The sequence below is a fragment of the Crassostrea angulata genome, chromosome 2 (genome assembly GCF_025612915.1).
Source record: "Crassostrea angulata isolate pt1a10 chromosome 2, ASM2561291v2, whole genome shotgun sequence".
NCBI lineage: Eukaryota > Metazoa > Mollusca > Bivalvia > Ostreida > Ostreidae > Magallana > Magallana angulata.
Window position 1 is genome coordinate 33,664,225 of NC_069112.1, and position 22,090 is coordinate 33,686,314.

The following is a 22,090-nucleotide window of genomic DNA, read 5'->3' on the forward strand; positions in this document are numbered from 1 at the left end:
AATGATTTTGAGAGTTTAATGTAAAGTGGAAGTAAAGATTTGAGTAAAAAGAGAACTTATTTTCCCTTCAATTTCATGAATAACTTTTTTACTTTTCCAAAAATCTTAAAAACAATATACATAATCAGTGACTAAATATTACGATGAATATTTTGCTACACAACAATTCGTCTTACATCAGCTTGTGTAAAAGGATCATTTGGTGATAACTGCATTGGGACATGTGGATATTGTCGTGATGTAGACAAGTGTTCCAATATCAATGGGAAATGTTTGACTGGATGTGATGCTGGTTATAAAGGAGATTTATGTAAAACTCGTAAGTTAAAACGTTCAACAAGATACAAACAAATGCATCTGGTTTTATCAAGAACAGACAATTTGTTTTTATGATAATATTTCACAATAATAAAAATATACTTGCTGTTTGTACCAGAGTCTTAATTTCTGTAGGTTTTGTGTCACACATTATCTTCTGCATTTAGCTTGTTCATATGGATTCTTTGGAAACGATTGCGCTGACAGATGTAACGACACCTGTGATGGTTGTAACAGATTCAATGGTTCTTGTGATTATGGCTGTAACCCAGGATGGCAAGGACATGACTGCCAAGATGGTATTAAATATTTTGACAAACAACCTTAACATATATCGTGACCTCGTCTCTTGTGAAGCTAAGTTTTCACAATTAATTGTTTGCTATTAAATGACATCGGTGATTACATGTTTAAAAAAACTGATGTATGAAAAATAAGAGGAAGTAGTAAGAAAGGTGATTTTTCGCAAATTCCAAAAATCAAAACACTGAAAGTACCATCAACGTGCATGAAAAGAATCAGTATTAGTGCATACTCATAATTAACATAAATATGTTGAGTTTTAAGATTTTGATATGTAACAAGTAACAGGATTAATTTTATCAAAAGTTGGTTTTGCATAATGACAAAATGTGTTGCTAGGTTGCCTATTTTTAATATCTCTTATAGCATGCCCGTATGGATTTTTCGGACAAGATTGCGCTGATGAATGTAAGGACACATGTACGGGCTGCAACAATGTGAATGGTCTGTGTGACAGAGGATGTCATCCAGGGTGGAGGGGAGACTACTGTGATATAGGTAATGAAGCTTACATATCCCGAAAGTTTGTTGTTGATAAAAGAATATAAATCAGGATTCTCTTGAGAGTTTTCATTTTATTGAAGAAATACATTTTTATATTAAAATTCTTCTTGTTAAGATGCTAGTGAGGTTTTTAGATCCCAACAATATTTTATTATTTTGTACATGCTCTACGATATACATTGAAACTTCTGTCTTAAGACAAGCATAATCATCAAAATCATATCATTATTATAATAATAGCGAAATATCAAATTTTTTATTCAAAAAGCATGCGACGCTGGATTTTATGGTGCAAGCTGTAGTGAAACATGTGGTAGGTGCCGTGACGAAAGACAGTGCGTTCATACCAATGGGACATGCTTAACCGGATGTGATGCTGGTTATAAAGGCGATGTGTGTAAAACACGTGAGTAGATAAGTGCAAGTATAAACAAATACCTTTTCAAAGATATATAATTATTTTTACAACGATATACATGTAGAGATAAAATGTAGATTATATGTTGCTAGAAAAAAGACATCGTATATATTTAACGGCTCGATTCGGTCCAAATCATTCTCGTATGAAGACTATGTCAAACACTTATTTACATTTGTAAATTATAAATTTATAAGATTGTTAACGCAGAACTTAAAAGCATTTTATACCTTGAATGTAAAAAAAGTAAATAACAATAAAAATGTGACAAGGGACCTTTCGGTGTTGCCTGCAATGAAACATGTGGACACTGTCTTGACGTAAATCAGTGTAAATATATTAACTGGACATGCCTAACAAAATGTACTAAAATATATTAAATCTAATTATTACAGTTTAAAAAAATGTCTAAAAAATATATATTTACTCAGAATAAAGTTTATCTTTATTTATTTGATCATTATTTTTGTTATTCAGCTTGCGGGCGCGGATTTTTTGGAGAAAACTGCATTAATGAATGTATCAAAGCATGTGATGATTGCAATGATGTCAATGGTCAGTGTGATTCTGGATGCTTCCCAGGATGGGCGGGATATTTCTGCCAAAATGGTAACTCTATTTTAAACTGCCCAGATATATTTATAATGTTTTTGGATAAAAATGAGTTGTAAGTTATCGAATCATACCATTGAAATCATTTGCATGCCCGTGAGTATATTATAATTGCTTTTGTTCGGATCATATCTTCTTTCCTTTTGAAAAGGTTGGGATCAAAATTCATCCCTACACCGTTCTTAAAATGTTGGTATTCGGCGTACGTAAACTACGAAGAATGTACAGTTTAAACATGCCCTAAAATAGTTTTTAAAATCTCATAAAAATATGCAAACCATTGAATAATTAATATTTTGAGGGGCTCAATTTTAGCTCACCTGATCACATTTTGTCAGTCGTCCGTCTGTTTGTCCGTCTGTAAACTTTTCACAATTTCAACATCTTCTCAAGAACTAATGGGCCTATTTCAACCAAACTTGGCACATAGCATTCGTAGCCTAAAGGAATTCAAAGTTGTGAAAATTAAGGATCAAGCCCTCTTACAAGGGGAGATAATTAGGAATTAATGATATTTTCGAGAAATTTTCAAAAATCTTCTTCTCAAGAACAATTTGGCCAGGCAAGCTGAAAATTGTGTGGAGGCATCCTTAGGTAGTGTAACTTCAAAGTTGTGAAAATCATGACTCTCGAGGGTAGGATGGGGCTACAATTGGGGTGGGTCGAATTTTTACATAGGTATTTATAGATTAAATCTTTCAAAATCTTCTTCTAAGAAAGCATTTGTCCTGGAAAGCTGAAACTTTTGTGGAAGCATCCTGAGGTAGTGAAGATTTAAGTTATGAAAATAATGACCCCCAGGAGTAGGGTTTGGCCACAATGGGAGGTCGAATTTGTACATAAGAATTTATAGAGTTAATATTTAACCATCTTCTTCTCAAGAATATTTGGCCAGAAAAGCTCAAACCTATGTGGAAGCATCCCCAGGTAGTGTAGATTCAAAGCTGTGAAAGTGATGACCCTCGGGGGGATAGCGTGGGGCTAAAATGGAGAGTCGATTTTTAACATAGGAATATATATAGTAAATCTTCTCAAGAACTATTTGGCCAGAAAAGCCGAAACTTCTGTAGAAGCATCCTAAGGCAGTGTATATTAAAGGTTGTGAAAATCATGACTCCTGAGGGTAGGGTTGGGCTACAATGGGGGTGGGTCGAATTTTTACATAGGAATACATAGAGTACATCTCTAAAAATCTTCTTCTAAGAAAGCATTTGTCCTGGAAAGCTGAAACTTTTGTGGAAGCATCCTGAGGTAGTGAAGATTTAAGTCATGAAAATAATGACCCCCAGGAGTAGGGTTTGGCCACAATGGGAGGTCGAATTTGTACATAAGAATTTATAGAGTTAATATTTAACCATCTTCTTCTCAAGAATATTTGGCCAGAAAAGCTCAAACCTATGTGGAAGCATCCCCAGGTAGTGTAGATTCAAAGCTTTGAAAGTGATGACCCTCGGGGGGATAGCGTGGGGCTAAAATGGAGAGTCGATTTTTAACATAGGAATATATATATAGTAAATCTTCTCAAGAACTATTTGGCCAGAAAAGCCGAAACTTCTGTAGAAGCATCCTAAGGCAGTGTATATTAAAGGTTGTGAAAATCATGACTCCTGAGGGTAGGGTTGGGCTACAATGGGGGTGGGTCGAATTTTTACATAGGAATACATAGAGTAAATCTTTAAAAATCTTCTTCTAAGAAAGCATTTGTCCAGGAAAGCTGAAACTTTTGTGGAAGCATCCCGAGGTAATAAAGATTCAAGTTGTGAAAATAATGACCGCCAGGAGTAGGGTTGGGCCACAGTGGGGGGTAGACTTTTTACATAGAAATATATGAAGAAAATCTTTAAAAATCCTCTTCTTAAGGACCATTCGGCCAGTACATATTTGTTCCTTTACTTTCTAATATCAAAATATTCAAACAAATTAATCAATCTAAATATTGAGTTTTCAGAACCGCCTGACAGTTCATTCAAGATATCCATGCATGGCAGCATACTTATTGTAAATAATAATGTATATCATACGTGTGGTGTATATTACCCGTGTGATAAACCTTTGCTATATCAAACGGGTGATGTTTTATCAAATACTTCCGGTCCGAACTATTTTTGACACAGCCCTTCAGTGACCTATTTTCGAAGATTTGCTAGTTTTTCAACATAACTATATCTACTCACAAAAATGGATGGATTTTGCCAAAGACAAATATGAAAGAAAACAAATAACGGTATGGCATAATAGCATATTGTAGATGCTTAGCGCCCCCCCCCCCCCATTTTTTGAAAGTTATTAATAAGCGTAACCAAAGACCTTAATATTGCTTGTCAGTGATAAGTTGATAAGTTTTGCCACCCCCCCCCCCCCCATTTTTTAATTTGCTTCCGATGTCACTGTGTAGTTTATAAAACTGCAAACTACGTTAGCTATCCAGGAGTTGATTCTGACGAGGCGATGAAAACGGAACCCTTTGGTTGTGTTTATATACAAGAACTTACCAAATAATGTTTCTTAAGACTTTTTTTCACCACCAGTAAGCATCCTTATTCAATATTTTCAGTTTAGCATCATTAGGCTATTTTTTTTATCTACAAAACATCAACAACTATATCTCGTTTAAGTCAATAGACCCCCTCACGACAACTGCGGTAATGCTCTCTTGCAGGGCAAATTGGTATACTTTGCCGATATTTTAGTTAATTAAATGACCTAAATGAAACAAGTGACGTTTTGTCATATTTCACCAAATTATGTCATTTTGCCCTGCAAAAGAGTAGTACCGCAGTTACCGTGAAGGGGTTACTTCAAACTAACGAGCATTTGCAACTTTGTGTATGTTAACAAATTTGATTATTCAAGTCTTCTTATCAGTATTTCCATTTAATAAAGTGATTAAACTCTAAAAATAATTATTAAGAGCTTAAAATTATTTCAAGGATTATTTCAGTGAAACTTTACATTAAAACAGTTATATCTATCTCCGAAATGCCGAACTAAATTGTATTGCGCAAGGACTGTCTCCAAAGCGTCATGATATAAATCAAATTTTATGTGATAAATACAACATCTTTAATTTTGTGATTTTATATTTGCTTTATCAAACTCGTTGAAGTGGTTATATTCGCTCGGCAAGCCTCGTGAATATATACACCATTTCAACTGGTTGGATAAAGCAAATATAAAATCACACAATATAGATATCCTCTGTGTACATGTAGCTCCCTATTGCAAAAGGACTGCGAACGATAGCATTGTCTAGCCGCCTAACTAAAAATTATTTTTTGAAAGTTGTTTAATTAAAGTTAATTTTTATAATAATGTAAACATTTATGTATATTTTCATTTAATATAAATGATTTGGTCAAACAAAGCGAGATAACCTTGTATTTTGGGTTAAGATAGCTCATTTCATAATAGAAAATAACGGAAAACGGAAATGTTTTTTAAAACATCTTTCCCCCCCCCCCCCGTGAAACAAAAATTCCTTTAGAGGGGTTTTAATTATTGTTATTTAGCATATTTTTACCAAAGGGTTCGTTGTTTCACGGGGGGGGGGGGGACATCTGTCTACAGACCGAAATACTTCCAAAAAAAGAATTTAGTTTTGTAAATTTTCGAAAACTAGTTAACAGATATGAATTAAAATGAAATTTTACTTTAATACATATCGTAAATATGTTATTATTAAGTTTTTATGAACATATTGGCCGCTAAATAAAATTTCCCTCACTCATAGAGACCGATTTCAATGAATTTTATTTTAGACCCCGCGTTAGCAAAACTTTTGTTTAAAAATAAAAAATTTTATTACAGATTTTGTTTTGATATAAATTGATTAGGATTTGATTATACTTTTTAGTAGAAAACTTAGTTTTTGAATATCTGACAGAAATTCTGAAATATTTGGATGTAAAATGTAGGCGGGAAACGGGCGTTAGCGTTCGCAGTTCTTTAATTTTTAGTATTATGAATATATTTACCAGCGCACCATGAGTTGATATAAATCCCGAGAATTACACTCTGAGTACACTGTGCGTTTATCTTCACAGTTAATGTCGCCCTCAACAAACCAGCGTACATGCTGAACCCATACCTAGGTTACGACAGATATTACGCAAGTAACGCTGTGGACGGACGTAAATCAGACCTGAGTCCGGGTGGAGGTCAATGTGCTGTATCACAGCCCAGACAAACCGCCACCTGGTGGGTGAACCTGAACACTATCCACAGCATCCACCACATCACCATCTACTTCCTGACGAACAATGATCTACAGGGTATAGTCACATTTTATTCTTTTATATTTACCCTCAGATAACAGTTTAAAATTCAAATTATATTTATTTCCACTGTCTATTATATTTAAGAATTATCATATTGTGTTTGATGTAAAAGTTCGTGCCACAATTTGATTATTATAGACAATGAAGGCAAATGTAAAATGTTAATCTATATGTTTTATTTTGTTGGCGAACGTGGCCACGGCCTTAGGACTGCCGTATGTAAAATGGCTAGCCCTATCATTAAAACATTACATTATGCATTACATTAAAGATTACAGTATGCATTACATTATACATTACATTATGTGTTACATTATACATTACATTATGAATGTCAACCATTGATGACCATTATATCATCCATCACTCATTATGCAACATTAAGACAATTAGTCAACATTATACATTAAAGCATCATGCTCATTATACATTATGACATTATACATTACATTATTGGCTAAATGATTTTGAAAGATAGACAAAACAATACTGGTACTGGGAACAGATACTCAGTATCATTTTGCTATCAAATCTATAAAACCAAAAGCGTCGCGAAAAATCGCCGATAGACAAAACAATACTGGTACTGGGAACAGATACTCAGTATTATTTGCTATCAAATCTATAAACCAAAAGAGTCGCAAAAATTCGCAAAGAATTGAAATTACAATGTCCAAGTAACACCAGTATTTCTTCCAAGGCCGTGACGATGACAGGATCTCAGGACTGAGGTGTCCTCCCGTCCTTGCAAAGTTCAACACACAGTGTCTAATATAATAACAGACAATCATCTATTGGAGTATTCTGGTAGGAATCTGAAAATATAAATAAAACTACGGCAGAAAGCGTTATTAAAAATGTACAAACGTAGTAGTTTTAATATTGACTATAATTAGAACGTGGAGTGGGTGGGTGGGATTTTTCTACACTCAGTCTACCCAGCTGATCTGTTTACAACCGTTGTAGAATGTGACGCAATGAGAAAAAAGTATGACGTCACAATGTATACGGGGAATGAAATTTCCCAGATTTATTTATAGTACAGTTAGGTTTGTTCATTGCTTTAATAATCTGATTTATTTTTCAAAAGAAAATAAATTTTATTATTATAGACAATGAAGGCAAATGTAAAATGTTAATCTATATGTTTTATTTTGTTGACAAACGTGGCCACGGCCTTAGGACTGCCGTATGTAAAATGGCTAGCCCTATCATTAAAACATTACATTATGCATTACATTAAAGATTACAGTATGCATTACATTATACATTACATTATGTGTTACATTATACATTACATTATGAATGTCAACCATTGATGACCATTATATCATCCATCACTCATTATGCAACATTAAGACAATTAGTCAACATTATACATTAAAGCATCATGCTCATTATACATTATGACATTATACATTACATTATTGGCTAAATGATTTTGAAAGATAGACAAAACAATACTGGTACTGGGAACAGATACTCAGTATCATTTTGCTATCAAATCTATAAAACCAAAAGCGTCGCGAAAAATCGCCACATGGTTGTTCGAGTTATGAGAGAACAACCACCGCCAATAACATTGGAGGATTAGCGACGCTTAGTACACTGGCCGTGTTCCACGTTCGCCATTAAAAGAGCAGATTTGTTGCAATGTACTTTGTAAATTGTAGAGTAGTATGTCACTTCCAAGTTCAGTTAAATGAACTCCGTCTTTTCTGAATAAGCCATAAGAATCCCATGCGATTTCTGGATAGCTGATGTAAAAACAATCATTTTGTACAAACAATTTGCTCATAAAGCTGTTAATTCTTTTGGCAGCAAAATTTTGAGATTTTACATTATTGCTATAACGCCACGATGATCTAGGAAGAATATGAGACCAACCAAGAATGGTGTTTGGAAGCCTGGTCTGAATTCTTTGAAATATTTCTTTCATTTTGTACGTAAGTCAAGAAGAGGAACATTACCAATATCATTTCCCCCACAGTGAATAATTAAAATATCAGGAGAAGGTTCGTACCTCAACAGCAACTGAATTCGAGGGAACAACTTATTCAACGTTAAACCGCCCTTGTCCTGCCAAAGGATGCGATAATTTTGTCGTTGAAGTCCTAGATGAGCTTTTTCTTCAGAAAGGCAAGCGCGTTGGAAAAACCACTTGATAATAGATGAACCTATTATCCAAATGTTCCTTTCTTGACCTATATATGATAACAAATGTGTATATAAGGAAAAAACAAAAATTCTTACTGATTCGAATTTTTTAAATTCTAATGTAGCTTTTGTACGCATTTGATGACCATCTACCTTTTTTCATAATTTCTGATTCAGAATGACCTTTTAAAAAACTATCAGAAGCAGCCCCTATTCGAAAAGAGTGGGAAGTGTAGAGTGAGCTTGAAAGACCTATGATATCTATTGATTTATTCAGTACTGACGTAAACTGATAGCGCGTAAGTGGACTGCCATCCATATGAATAAAGAGTTGCCCACCAATATTTGGCCTGACCGACAGATATCTTAGTAAAAGCAAAATAGGGCAAATAGCTTGAGTATCGGATTCAACCAACTGAATTGATGAACCTTTTCCTGATTGGTCGGTTTTCGAAAACGGAACAGTAAGCTTTAATAGTTTCCTATTAATTGATTGGTCGTTGATTATCTGTATGTCCTTAATACCAATAATATGGTGAATGTTATTGGCATTGTTCCTTGTAAATTCACCTACTCTCAAAAAGGCATGATATGCCAAAGAAAATGCAGCACAAAATAGGAAGGTTTCAAAATTAGATGAGCAAACAAAGCTTGAACTTGATATGAGCTTTTTTAAAATATCTTGAGTTATAGGCAAACGTTGGTCAATTGATTTACGTGAACGTTTAACACCTTCTAAAAGTTTTCTAACTAGGAAGTATTTTGTACAATCGTTGGTGCATAAAAGTTTGCATTTGAAACTTATTCCAGCTAGATATGATGATATTGTACTATATGCTAAGCCTTTCAGGGACATATGAGCAATGAAAACACATAAGTGGGAAACTGGCGGACCCCAAATGTCGGAAAAACCATAGTCTTTTCGAAAACTTGAAAAAATTCTTAAACTATTATTGTATGAAATTTTTGTGTTTGTGGCTACAGAGTTTAGTGTTAGCAGTTCTATTTCAGCTCTGATATCATCCTCGTGAAATCTTCTGGAATGGGCAAAGGATGAACGTCCGCTTCCGGTGCGAGCGATCTGAACCTTGTCCACTGTTTAGGAGAAATAGAATCGGCGATTGAGTTATTATAGCCACTTATATGCCTTGATTTGAAATAAGTATTATTAATCATAGCATAAAGAACTAAAGGGCGAATCAATTGCATTACTCTTTTCGATTTTGATGTCTTCTTGTTGAGAATTGCCACTAAAGCAATATTGTCTGTATGAAACATAATTTTCTTATTGTGGAAATGGCTTTTGAATAGCATAACTGCCAAAACTATTGGAATAAGTTCTAAAAAAGTAATATCAGATATAATATCTGTGTTCTGCCATTCATGAGGCCATTGGAAATAAGCCCACTGACCCTGTAAATAAACGCCGCAGCCAAGTTGTGGATTACCTGCACTATCCGTGTATAGGTGAAGGTCAAAATCGGAAAGCCAATTTATTTCTAAAAAATTTAAGCTTCCGTTAAATTGTTCAAGAAAGCTAAGCCAAACACGAAGGTCACTCTTCATACCTTCATTGACCCTTATGAAATGAGATGGGTGCTTAATACCACACATAGCGTCACAGAAACGACGGTTAAAAGCACGAGCTGCAGGAATTGCCTTGGCGCAAAAATTCAAAGTACCTACCAGGGACTGTAAAATTTTTAGTGTTATTTTGGATTTGCCCAAAATCTGTAATATACTGTGCTTCAAAGCAATTGTTTTATCCTCAGGTATACTTATAAACATCTTTTCTGTGTCGATTTCTATGCCTAGAAAAACCAATGACTTTTTAGGACCAACTGTTTTTTCCTCTGCTAGCGGAATTCCAAAATCTCTACAAGTATTCTGAAAACTTGACATTAATAATTTGCACCCTTCAATATCTTTGGCTGCAAAAATGAAATCATCAAGGTAATGCCTTAATGTATCTTTACCTGTTTTTGTTATTGTCACCCATTCTAGAAAACTAGCAAATTTTTCCCATAGAGCACAACTTATCGAACAGCCCATAGGGAGGCACATATCATAATAAAACTGATTGTTAAATTTAAAACCTAACAACTCTTGGTCAGCTGGATGTACGGGTAATAAACGAAAAGCTGACTTCACGTCCATTTTTGCAAGAAAAGAGTCTGTACCTAAGTTAGCAATCATTTCTAGAACCTCATCAAACGGTGTGTGATGAACCGTGCAATAATCTGGGTCAATGAAATCGTTCACACTACTTCCTTCAGGGAATGATAAATGATGTATTAAACGCCAACCCCCATCTTTCTTAGCAACAATGCCTATAGGTGATAATCTAAAATTATGCATAGGTACTTGATCGAATGGACCTGCAACACGACCTAATTCAATTTCTTTGTATATTATTTGTCTTACTTCCTCTGGGTGCTGTTTGGTTGAAATTAAGTTATCACAGGTTGATGAAAAACGGGGACCAAAATAGATTTTAAAACCATATTTAAAGCCATCCCTCCACTCACTAGCATCCAGAGTTTTAAGATACAAAGAAAGGTAAAGATGCATATTACACAATTTAATAGGTGTTGTTCCTGGTTTTTTGATAGTTTGTTGTATGGGACTTTTTCCATGAGCCACGAAAAAAGTGAGGAACGGGCTTGTCAGAGCTTGGTTGTTTTGTTGTTTTGATATTTTTCATGACATTTAGTTGCCGGGTGTTTACCAGAACATTTCAAACATGTATGACTATAATGACAATATTGTCGCATACAAAACCCCTTATTGTTAAAATCAAAGCATGCATTTCGCTGAGGCGATTGTTGCCCAGGTGCGCTTGATGGTGAATTAATATACAAAAGCCATAATTCTTGATCGATTTGGTTCCAGGGAATACAATCATTTCTTGCTTTCTTGATGCGAAATTGTCTATCATATTCCCTCCAACCAAATCCATGTGATTGACTAGCAGCAGTTTTTACATTTGCCATATATTTAAGCATCTTTTGTGCTTGAACGGGATGGGCTACTAAGTATATGCTCATGTAAATGAAAAAAGCATCTAGCCATGTTTGGATATCAAAAATTTTGTTTTGATTCACTGGTTTGAAAGACAATTGACCGTTATTCAAAACAATTTTGTTTTCCTGGTCATTAACTTGATGTCTATCTAATAAACTGTACAATTCCACGAATTCCCCCTTCATAATTTTTTGTTTTGTAGCATGAGCTACGTGCATGCCGAGTTCATCATTAACGCTAATTATAGCATTGTTAACATCTAAATCTAAATCTGCATTGTTTGAACGAACATTAATGCAATCAAAACTGGTACCTTCACACGAATCTGGCTGATGTGGGTTGATGATTGTTTCAATTTTTTGCTCAGAGTCCGTACTCGGGCCTGCCAGGGATTCCAAGTTGATTGCTGGTGGAGATTTTTCAATCGGTTGTTGGTTTCTTGAAACCACGCCATTATCTTCCCTCTGGGATATTAATGTCTGGATTGTCTGTGTCAATTCTGGGAGGATCATTTGAGATACAGATGCAGCTACTTCCTCGATGCTGACTCCGCTAACATGCGAGTACCCATTATTGCCGAGTACCCATTATTGCCGATCGCTTAAAAATAACGAAAAATCCGCTATTTATTCGTTTTTGTTGAATTAAGAACCATGATTATTGATTAACACGATTTTTTAAAGACACTTGAAATTGAGAAGAAATAAAAAATACGCTAAACATTTCGGAACTGACCATAAAAAAAGTTAGGCCTATGAAAACGTATTCATCCCTATCCGTGCGAAGGCACATGCCACTGAATATACGACTTGTAATCCACTTTGATGACAGGGGCATATTGTGTTGAGGTCTAAATTCAAAGGATATTTACCTCCTTGCAATAATATTTGACCAAAACATTCAAGATAATACTTATATTAAATAAAATTCATCGAAGAACAGCAAGCGTCTGCTTGCTTGCGAGACGCCATTTTTTCCGCTACCGGAAGCGGATCAAAGATTTTCCCCCGCGCACCTGCTGTGAAATAAAAAGGAGTTTTGCATGTGAACCTCACCTACTTGACAACACTAAAATTAACCAACTAAATAAAACATTTAACACGTTCAATGCATTTCTAATCTTTTTGATTTTTATTAATTATTATCATTGTGAAAAAAAATTAGTATGGAAAGGAATTTTTTTTTTACAAATAGAAAAATAAATATTTTTTTTTAGAATAGATGGATATTTGTGCAATCACCAAAAACATTTTTTTAAAAATTTTAATTGTTGAAATTTGTTTTTAAAAATTGTATAAAATAAAATTATAATTGCTTTCATGTCATAAATTAACCAATATTTTAATTACTCTCTAAAAAACGGCCTTCGTGTAACTGCATATATCTATGGAACAAGAAAATAAGATTTTTAATTTTTGTTAAAGTTCATACTGACTTATCAAGGCCATGGCATAGGTATAATAGTTCCTTACTAAGTGATAGACAATTCTTTTCATTTATCTTTTTTTTAATCCAACTGTGAACCTATTGAAAAAAGCCAAAAAGGCAGGCAGGTTTTGGCACATTTCAAAATAATATTGTTTCTTTGTCATTTCATGACCAATGCCATATAAAGTATCAGTACCTACTACCTAGACTGAAGATATTTTTATAAATAACCATAGCATATATTCACTTACAAATCCAGTTGATTACAGATCAAATTTCTATCTGACATTCAGGCAACTTTTGAGGAAAAAAAAAATTCATTTAATACCTAGTTTACCCAAACTGTGTCAAATTTGTAAATGTTATATAAAACAAAGCATTTCAGTAAGTAATCTAATTCTTAAAAGAAAACAACATGTAATTAATTTGTGTAAGCTATAGGACTTTTAATTGAAAGAAAACAAGCATATAAGATTTACAAAATTTCCAAAATCATACACTTGCATTTAAAGCAATATGGGCTGTATTTCTTAGAAATTTATTTTGCTGCAAAAACCTGCTAGTATGATAAGTTTGCCTGTAACTTAAACTTTTATGATAAAATTGAAAAAAATCATTAATTTTTGTCAGGAGAAAGATTTCCCTTATAAGGAACATATATATAGCAGATCAATTTTTTGTACAGGATGACAATAATTCAATTTTGCTCCAATTAAGGCTTCTTAATGGCTTTTCCCACAAAAACAGAGCTAACAAAATTTTAAGACCATGATATTTTTTGCCATTTTAGTTCAAAATAACATTTTCTTGAAAAAAAAATTTCAACATGAAAATTGCAGCTCATATTGCTTTAAATTGCCAACATCTATCATGGCAAATATATATATATACAAGTTTACCTACATTCCAAATGAAAATACTTTTCCAAGTGGAAGTTACAAAAATGTCCAACCAAATTTGATATTGACCATAACAGTTAAACTTTGAAAAAAAATAAAACTAGCACACAGGTAATTTGCAAATGGCAACATAAATCTACTCAATTGACAATTCTACTACAGTTATTGCCGAGATCAAAGAGATGCCGCGGACATTATTCTCCAATATACCACGAACGTCATCAGTAAACTATCAGATTTTAAACACATACCAAACTCGAGTAGATCATGAGTTTATAACTTAAAAACTTGCTCTTTATGAAAAAAACATTGATAACACGGGTAGGTGTCCTTTCGAGCGATGTGTATTCCCTTTAATGTTTATTTCAAAGAGCTAATCGCGGCTGTTCCAAGACCCTCCCCGACACATTTTCACTGCTTGTTCGTCTAAAAACAAAAAACAAATTAATATGTTAATTATTGAATTTATTAATCTAAATTAATAATAAAAAAAATTTCATAAATAATTTAATTGTTTATTTCATTCATCGAAAAATATATCGTCTGCATTCGATGCCGATCGATAGTCTGCGATCGATGTACATGTAAACAAACATGCCGATGTACAAACAAGTTGACCCTCTGCCTATTGGAGAACGTTTTTATTATAAATCAGAACGGGTACAGATTATAGATTATCATCAGCCTGATCGTACGTTTGCTCGGCAATATGTTATTGCTTCTTTGGTATCCGGTGAAATTCGCCGAGTATTTCGGAATGAGTTGTTACAGAGGCCCATCTACCCCCCCTCCAGCCCAACCCCAGACAATGCTGAGCAGCAGCTTCAGTTGTTACTGTCTGAGGAAATGGATGATATTCCCACTGAATCCACTCAAACAGAAAGGTTTGCTACCAGCGGTGAGGAGAATTTGCGGGAGTTAGAAAATGCCCGCATGGAGGCGACAACTGTTAAACAGACAACATGGGCTGTCAAGCTCTTCAAAGGTACCACATCCAATTTTACAGCACTGTACACAATACATATCAAACACATCCAATTATACTGTAGGCTATATTAAACAAATTACTACATGTCTTAAAACCCATTCCTCATTCGAAGATATAAATAACACAAAACCTTTTTCCCACTCATCACCCACCCTCCCCAGCAGCAAGATTTTATTGTGCACAACACAAATAACCTTCTCCCCCCTGAAAATGAACAAAATGTGAACTATTAAATTCAAGTCAAGTTTGACTAATATAAAAAAAACCCAAACAACTACAATAAATAATTGATTATAAAAATGTATGTTATTTTTATAATAATTTCATATTACTTTCATAACGATTTCTTTTTCATACATTTAGACTGGCTTTCCCAGAAAAAAAAATCTATGAATTTTGAGGAGCTTTCTTCTGATGATCTGGCAAAGGAACTACGTTGTTTCTATGCTGAGGCACAGACGAAAAACGGAAACCAATATTCGAAATCTGCTTTGGTGTCCATTAGAGCCGGTATCAATCGACATCTTACAAGCCCCCCTTATTCCCGCACCATCAACATAATGAAAGATAAGGAATTCATGTCTTCAATTCATGTTTTAATAGGAATAGTAAAATCCCTTAAGCGGGAAGGGGCTGACAAAACAAAACACCATCCACCAATCTCTAATGGAGATTTGGAGAAAATGTACTCCTCGGGGGTTTTGTCCATCACCAATCCCACTTCACTCGTAAGGAAGGTCTGGTTTGAGATCACGCTTCATTTTTGTAGAAGAGGAAGGGAAGGTCTGCGTGAATTAACTCCCAAGTCATTTCTCCTTCACAAAGACGATACTGGCAGAGAGTACTTCACAATGTCATACAACGAGGCGGACAAAACACATCATGGGGTTGACTCTCGAGAATCTGTTAAAGACACACGACTCTACGCATTGCCTGAATCCGATTTATGTCCAGTAAAATCATTAAAACTATATTTGTCAAAGCGTAATCCAAAAAACAATGCATTCTTTCAGCGTCCATTGACAAGTTTTGAGCCAGCCTATGATGTGAGGTATGTGAATGCTCCCATGGGATATCATACACTTGGAAATATGATGTCAAACATTTCCAAAGCTGCTGGATTGTTTTTAACTTACACAAATCACTGTGTTCGTGCCACCACAGCTACTGTGCTAGCCCATTCTGGGGTAAGCTCTCTTGGGATCATGTCGGTAACAGGCCACCGGAATGAGAAAAGCATCCAAAGTTACGTAAATGCACCCTCTGTCTCTCAGCGCCGCCAATATAGCGAAACACTACAGCGAGTTGCGACTGGTGTGGTAAGTCAATGCAATTTGACGTCTCCAGCCTCTCCATCATCAGCATCCACCTCATCTGTAGCTGTAAGGGAAGTTTCCGAGAGTACTATATTTGGTGGTGGTTCTCTTTTCTGTGGCTCATCATTCCATATGGCTGGGGAGGGCCAATTGCACATTAATGTGTACACTGTTCCTGGGGGGGGGGGGGGGAGAAATGAAGAATGAAGAGAACTTGTTATAGTGTTATAAATTGTTATTTGTTAACATTTCAAGAAATATATTTACAACATTGACTGAAAAGTAAATGTGTAAAGTATTATTAATCTGTTTAAATGAAATTATTAATTTGAGAGTTTACAAAAGTATTTAAAAGTCGTTTTACTTCATTTAAATCAGTGTTGTCATTATCTATATACTATCCAAAACTATGTACAGTGTATATACCATGTGGCATGGCATGCACACGTGGAAATACAAACATAGAGCTTAAAATGTGTGCAGTAAAATGAATGTCCAACATTAGACTTAATTCGTAGTATGTGCACCCCATAATCATAGATTTTTTGTGCTAGAACACAAACCAAAAGAATGACAACATAAAAGATTCATAGTGTAACTGTCGGGTAATTGTCAACAACGATCAAGCACATGGGGTTTGGGTAAAGTAAAAAATAACCGTAAATTATGTACCTTTTTCTCTAGGTGTTCTGGAAATTACACGGGAGTCTACACGTTCCACTAGCATGCACGAAAATCCTTTACATCAAATACACAGGAATAGGTTGTTCCAATCTTCTTACTTGAACGAAACGTTTTCGATACGCATTCCATCGCAGCCATTACTAACAAATCCTTTGGGGTTACGCGGAACAGCTGTCTCAGCCAATCAGATAAATCTCGCTTGAAAATATGACCTACTTCCTCTCTCTATAGATAAACCGATCAGCTGATAGTCGGAGCTGTTAGTAGAATAGAAATAAAGTTCTTGTTATCGTGAATGTTGCAGAATAACCTCCGAGGTCGAGAAATGTTGTTTAGAAATATAAAAGCCGAGGCGAAGCCGGGCGAGAAATGTTGTTTAGAAATATAAAAGCCGAGGCGAAGCCTCGGCTCTTATATTTCTAAACAACATTTCTCGACCTCGGAGGTTATTCTGCATTATTCACGAAAACTCGTATTTTATTTCTTAAATACATGGAAAAAATATAAATTACAATTCAAATATTTACGAATTCACTTTCAACATTTACAACATTCTGCTATTCTCTACAAAAATATTCTTTTGAATAATGAAAGAAGTAACTGAAAATCTGAAGTATTTACCATCTATCTGCTTAAAAATTCTTTTATAATTGTTGCATGTGATTCCTTTTTAAAATTTACAACATATGTACAATGTACAGTATTTTTTTAGAATCAACCTTATCATATCAATGTACAGTCTTCTGTATTATCTAAGTACAAATTACAAATGTATTTACAATTTTTTCAATAAATTTATAAACAGCCGTTAATTATCATAGGCATCCATGAGAGCCATCTTACTCTCATTTGGATAAATTCCTGCTTTTTTAAATTTAAAAAAAGAATTTCTGTTTCTTGCCAATATGTCTTGGGTAAGCCAGGAGAAACTTGGTCATCTGATAATGAATATAGAGTGGGGAAATGTTCTTGAAATTTACCTGAAACACATAACATAGTTGCTTGTAAATATTCCACACTCAAAAACATATACAGGTACTTTTGACCAAAGTTGATTTTCTGTCATGAAAGTCTATATAAAATTAATCATTTTTAGCTGATGGAACAAATCATTTTACTTACATGCATTCCCTTTTCACTTCTCTATATAAGCTTTGCATCTTTGTTAACTTATGGTAATAACTTTGGCAATTGGCAAACAAATTCCATACCACATCTCTGAGGTGATCTAAGTGCTAACTAAAAGTAGGCAAAAACATGCATATATTTCGCTACACTCAACTGACACAAGACACCATTATAGTAAAACATTGTTTTTTCAACACAGATAATCTAAAGTTTTAAATTTAATACATTTTCTCATAAAGTAAACCAATCTGACAATCAGAAGGACAGACTTTCTAGTAAAATATGAGTACTTTTGGTCATCTTCTAGGATAACAACCTGGTCCAGCAGGGTCTTATATATCCAAGATATCTTGTCGAACTCATTTTTTTCTCTTATTTTCATCATGCAGTCCTCTGAGGAAAAAAAATAGAAAATCTAAATTTTTTACATTGAATCTGATTGCAACTATCTGTGTAATCTTAACTGGAAATGTCTAAACATGAAAGCTAGAGGTTGAGTCTTGAAAAGCCCTCTTTGCATATCCAACCAAGCCCAAATATCAAACAAACATTCTTAGAATTCATGCAGAAAAAAATATGATGAAATAAAAAAAAATCTCTACCTACCTAACCTAATTTTTTCATCAGTGTTACCCTAAACACACAATTTTTTTTTCATAGGCCCTAATTGAAATGGAACTTATGAGACCATGTTTTATTTCAAAATCTTTTGAACAGGAACAGATTGATGATTTGCATTAAACTGAAAAGTTTTCCATTTTCAAACACTCAAAAACATATATGGACCAAATATTTTCTCATTTTTAAATTTATGGACTACAGACTGATGTCAGTGTTTGCCCCACATGGAATAATATAGCTTTATAATAGGTATACTCTGTCCCGAGTTTTTGCTTCCACCACTTTTTGCTTGATATTTCAATAATAGTAAATACCGTTGAGCTCAAACTGCGTTCATCTACTAATATGAAAAATGTCCAGATTATCTGTTTTGAAACGCCCCCTTTACCGCTTCAGGTTTCAATACACATCAAAAAATTGAAAGTCTACGGAGATTTTGCATTGCATCAGTCATTAATAAGAATAACAAATTGCACAATGTATTCCAAGTGTATTCCGAATGGATAAAAGATGTAAACATTTCCCATTATAAATCTCGTAAGAAAATTGTTTTTGTTCCTGTGAAATTTTATGAGTGAAAAGGGATAATTGTTCAATGAAGATATCTTGGATATATTCCCTTTCATCGATTTCACTTGTATTTCTTTCACAGGTATGTGTATTTTTATAAAAAATCATCAAAAATTGATGGAAGCAATAACTTGGGACAGACTATAAAACATAATTAACTATATGGCATTACGGCATGCTAGATTTCTTTTCTCGGTCATGTTCAATATAACTTTTGGCACAATTTTTCCAGGGTATTGATTCTCTAAAAGAATTCATACCCAATATGACTTCTATTAAAGGACACTTAACACTTATTCCAAGCACATGCATGCATGGGTTCTCCTGATTCAGGATACTAGTTCTTCTCAAATGTAGGATTGGTAGCATAATAAAGTGATTTACATCTAAACCAATGTTGAACTTTGCATCCGTCTTCTCCAGGAAAATTATAAATGCATTTTAGTATTTCTATTGCTCTGTGTTACTCGTGTGTATGGGGGGGGGGGGGGGTGGGTGGGGGGGTGGGGGGTTGCACAATATCAAAAATATCAATTCCAATGAAATATCTGTTTATCAAAGTATCCAAATGATATTGACTAATCTATAACCCACCTACCATTACTGCTTAAGTCAATGTATTAGTTGACACCACATTGTAATGATTGTATTTCTCCTGTCATGTCCATGTCCAGTACGGCGAAAAAACTTTTTTAACAGCTGGATTTCGCGTGAAAATTGTGACTGTTGGTATACCAGTGTTTGCCACAACCTTGCAAATGGTTCGACATTCATTGTCATACCGGGACGGCGCCTGCAGCGATCCATATGTCGCAAGTCCTGTAAAGCACATGTTCTCCTGTTTGTTGTTATTTTCTGCGCATGCGGTCGCAGAGACATTGAAAAAATATATTACGTAAAATTCTTTAAAACTGCATTTATAAAATAAATTCTTATTTTAAAATCTTTCAATTGTCTGACGTTGTGAGATCCTTTAAACATTTTGGCTTGTTTGCCGCTAATTACTGAATAATGACGAAAAGATATAAGCGGCAATAATGGGTACTCGACTTCCTGTTTATCGAAGGTCATGGACAGGGTTTATTTTTAGTCAAAAGTAAGTCGTTTTAGATGGCTTTGAAATAAAAAAACTCCACTCAAATTATATGAATGAACAATGCAGAAATTTGCATAGAAATTTTCACATGACAGCTTATATTAAGAGAGTGATATATAAAAATGTGTATCGTTCGGCAATAATGGGTACTCGCACGTTATTCGTCGGGTCTGTTTGGTCCGGTACGTTTTGAAGTTTCGACCTCTTAGTCCTACCCGGTAGGCGAGCTTTCCCGGCCAATTTCCTTTTTTCGGTCTGCCGAACATCCTTTGAATGGGAAGCCTGACGGGGCTGCATTTCAAACAATTTTTCTACACTCAGTCTACCCAGCTGATCTGTTTACAACCGTTGTAGAATGTGACGCAATGAGAAAAAAGTATGACGTCACAATGTATACGGGGAATGAAATTTCCCAGATTTATTTATAGTACAGTTAGGTTTGTTCATTGCTATAATAATCTGATTTATTTTTCAAAAGAAAATAAATTTTATTATACTAGATAAAATAGTACATGTAGTTTGCTTGTTTTTGTTGGTTTCCTTACACTGCCGTGCATTGTTTAAACACTGTAACTCGTTAAACAATCTAACGTTTGTTTAAATACCAATAATTTGTCATATTTTCATCGCTTTTATTGACATTAAAATTTGATTTTGTATGCCCCCTCCAGGAAATAGCCGGGGCATATATTGTTACCCTGTTCCGTCCATCCGTCATTTTTCAATTCCCGATCATTTTTTGAACAACCGTTGCACACATTCAACTCAAATTTGATCTATGGACAGGCACGTAGCATCGATTTGAAATTGGGGGGGGGGGGGAACTCATCCAAAAAGAGAAAACCTTACTTTCCAACTTTTCAAAATCCTAAAAATCCTAATCCCTGGGGGGGGGGGGGACAATATCGCTCTTTATTTCCTTATTTTACCATGACCCAATATAATTGCGCAAAAAAGTGACCCCCCCCCCGATGCTACATGCCTGATGAATGTATCTCATGAATATATAGGTTGGTTTCGAATTTGGCTCCTGTACGATGATTTTAAACAGAGTTATGCCTCTTGAACTTAGAAAAAAAATAGAAAATTCACTTTCCGATCATTATTTCAAGACCTATTGCACACATTTAACTCAAGTTTGATATATCGATATATCATAAGGATGTACAGGTTGAGATCGAATTTGGTTCTGGTCCAGTTATTTTTGATAGTTGTGTCTCTTGCAACTTTGAAAAAAAGGGAAATTCTTTGTTTCCGCTCTCTAAAGTTGGAAGTGATGCATAATAATGTAAAGTTGATATTTTGTATAAGGTTGATTTATTGGAAAATATAGGTCAAGTTTGAATTTGGTTCCGGTCCAATGATTTTTGACAGAGTTATGTCACTTGAACTTTAAGGGTCATGGTCACGATTTTTTTCAAAAAATATTTTCCCGATCTTATTGTTTACAATGCATTACTAAGGCATTTTTAATTTGAATGCCACAAAGCCATTCGTTGAGTTACAAGTGAGTAACAGACCATAATTTCTTTCCTATGTAAAAAAAAAAAGCTTGTGTTTACATTTTGAATGTTGAAGGGAAAATTTCAATTTAAGACCTTAAATTAATGTATTAAACGATATGAACTGTTTATATATGTTTAAAATGAATAAGAAGACAAACAAATTAACTTGAAAAAGATTTTTTACAGCCTGAGTATATTTGATCGTATATTTGATCGAAAGTTAAGGAACAACGACATATTTA

General features: G+C 34.4%; 1 protein-coding gene and 1 pseudogene across 1 annotated transcript in view; one reads left to right on the forward strand and one right to left on the reverse strand.

Annotated features, from left to right (window-relative positions):
* LOC128173107 (multiple epidermal growth factor-like domains protein 11) overlaps positions 1-22,090 on the forward strand; it is a 65,775-nt gene that overhangs the window by 16,908 nt on the left and 26,777 nt on the right. Inside the window, exons 7-11 of the mRNA XM_052838830.1 lie at positions 182-319; positions 486-617; positions 1,394-1,531; positions 2,021-2,152; positions 6,199-6,426. Coding sequence (XP_052694790.1) covers positions 182-319; positions 486-617; positions 1,394-1,531; positions 2,021-2,152; positions 6,199-6,426 — 768 coding nt within the window. The remainder of the gene's footprint in view (positions 1-181; positions 320-485; positions 618-1,393; positions 1,532-2,020; positions 2,153-6,198; positions 6,427-22,090) is intronic.
* On the reverse strand, positions 7,692-20,640 carry LOC128173108 (uncharacterized; annotated as a pseudogene).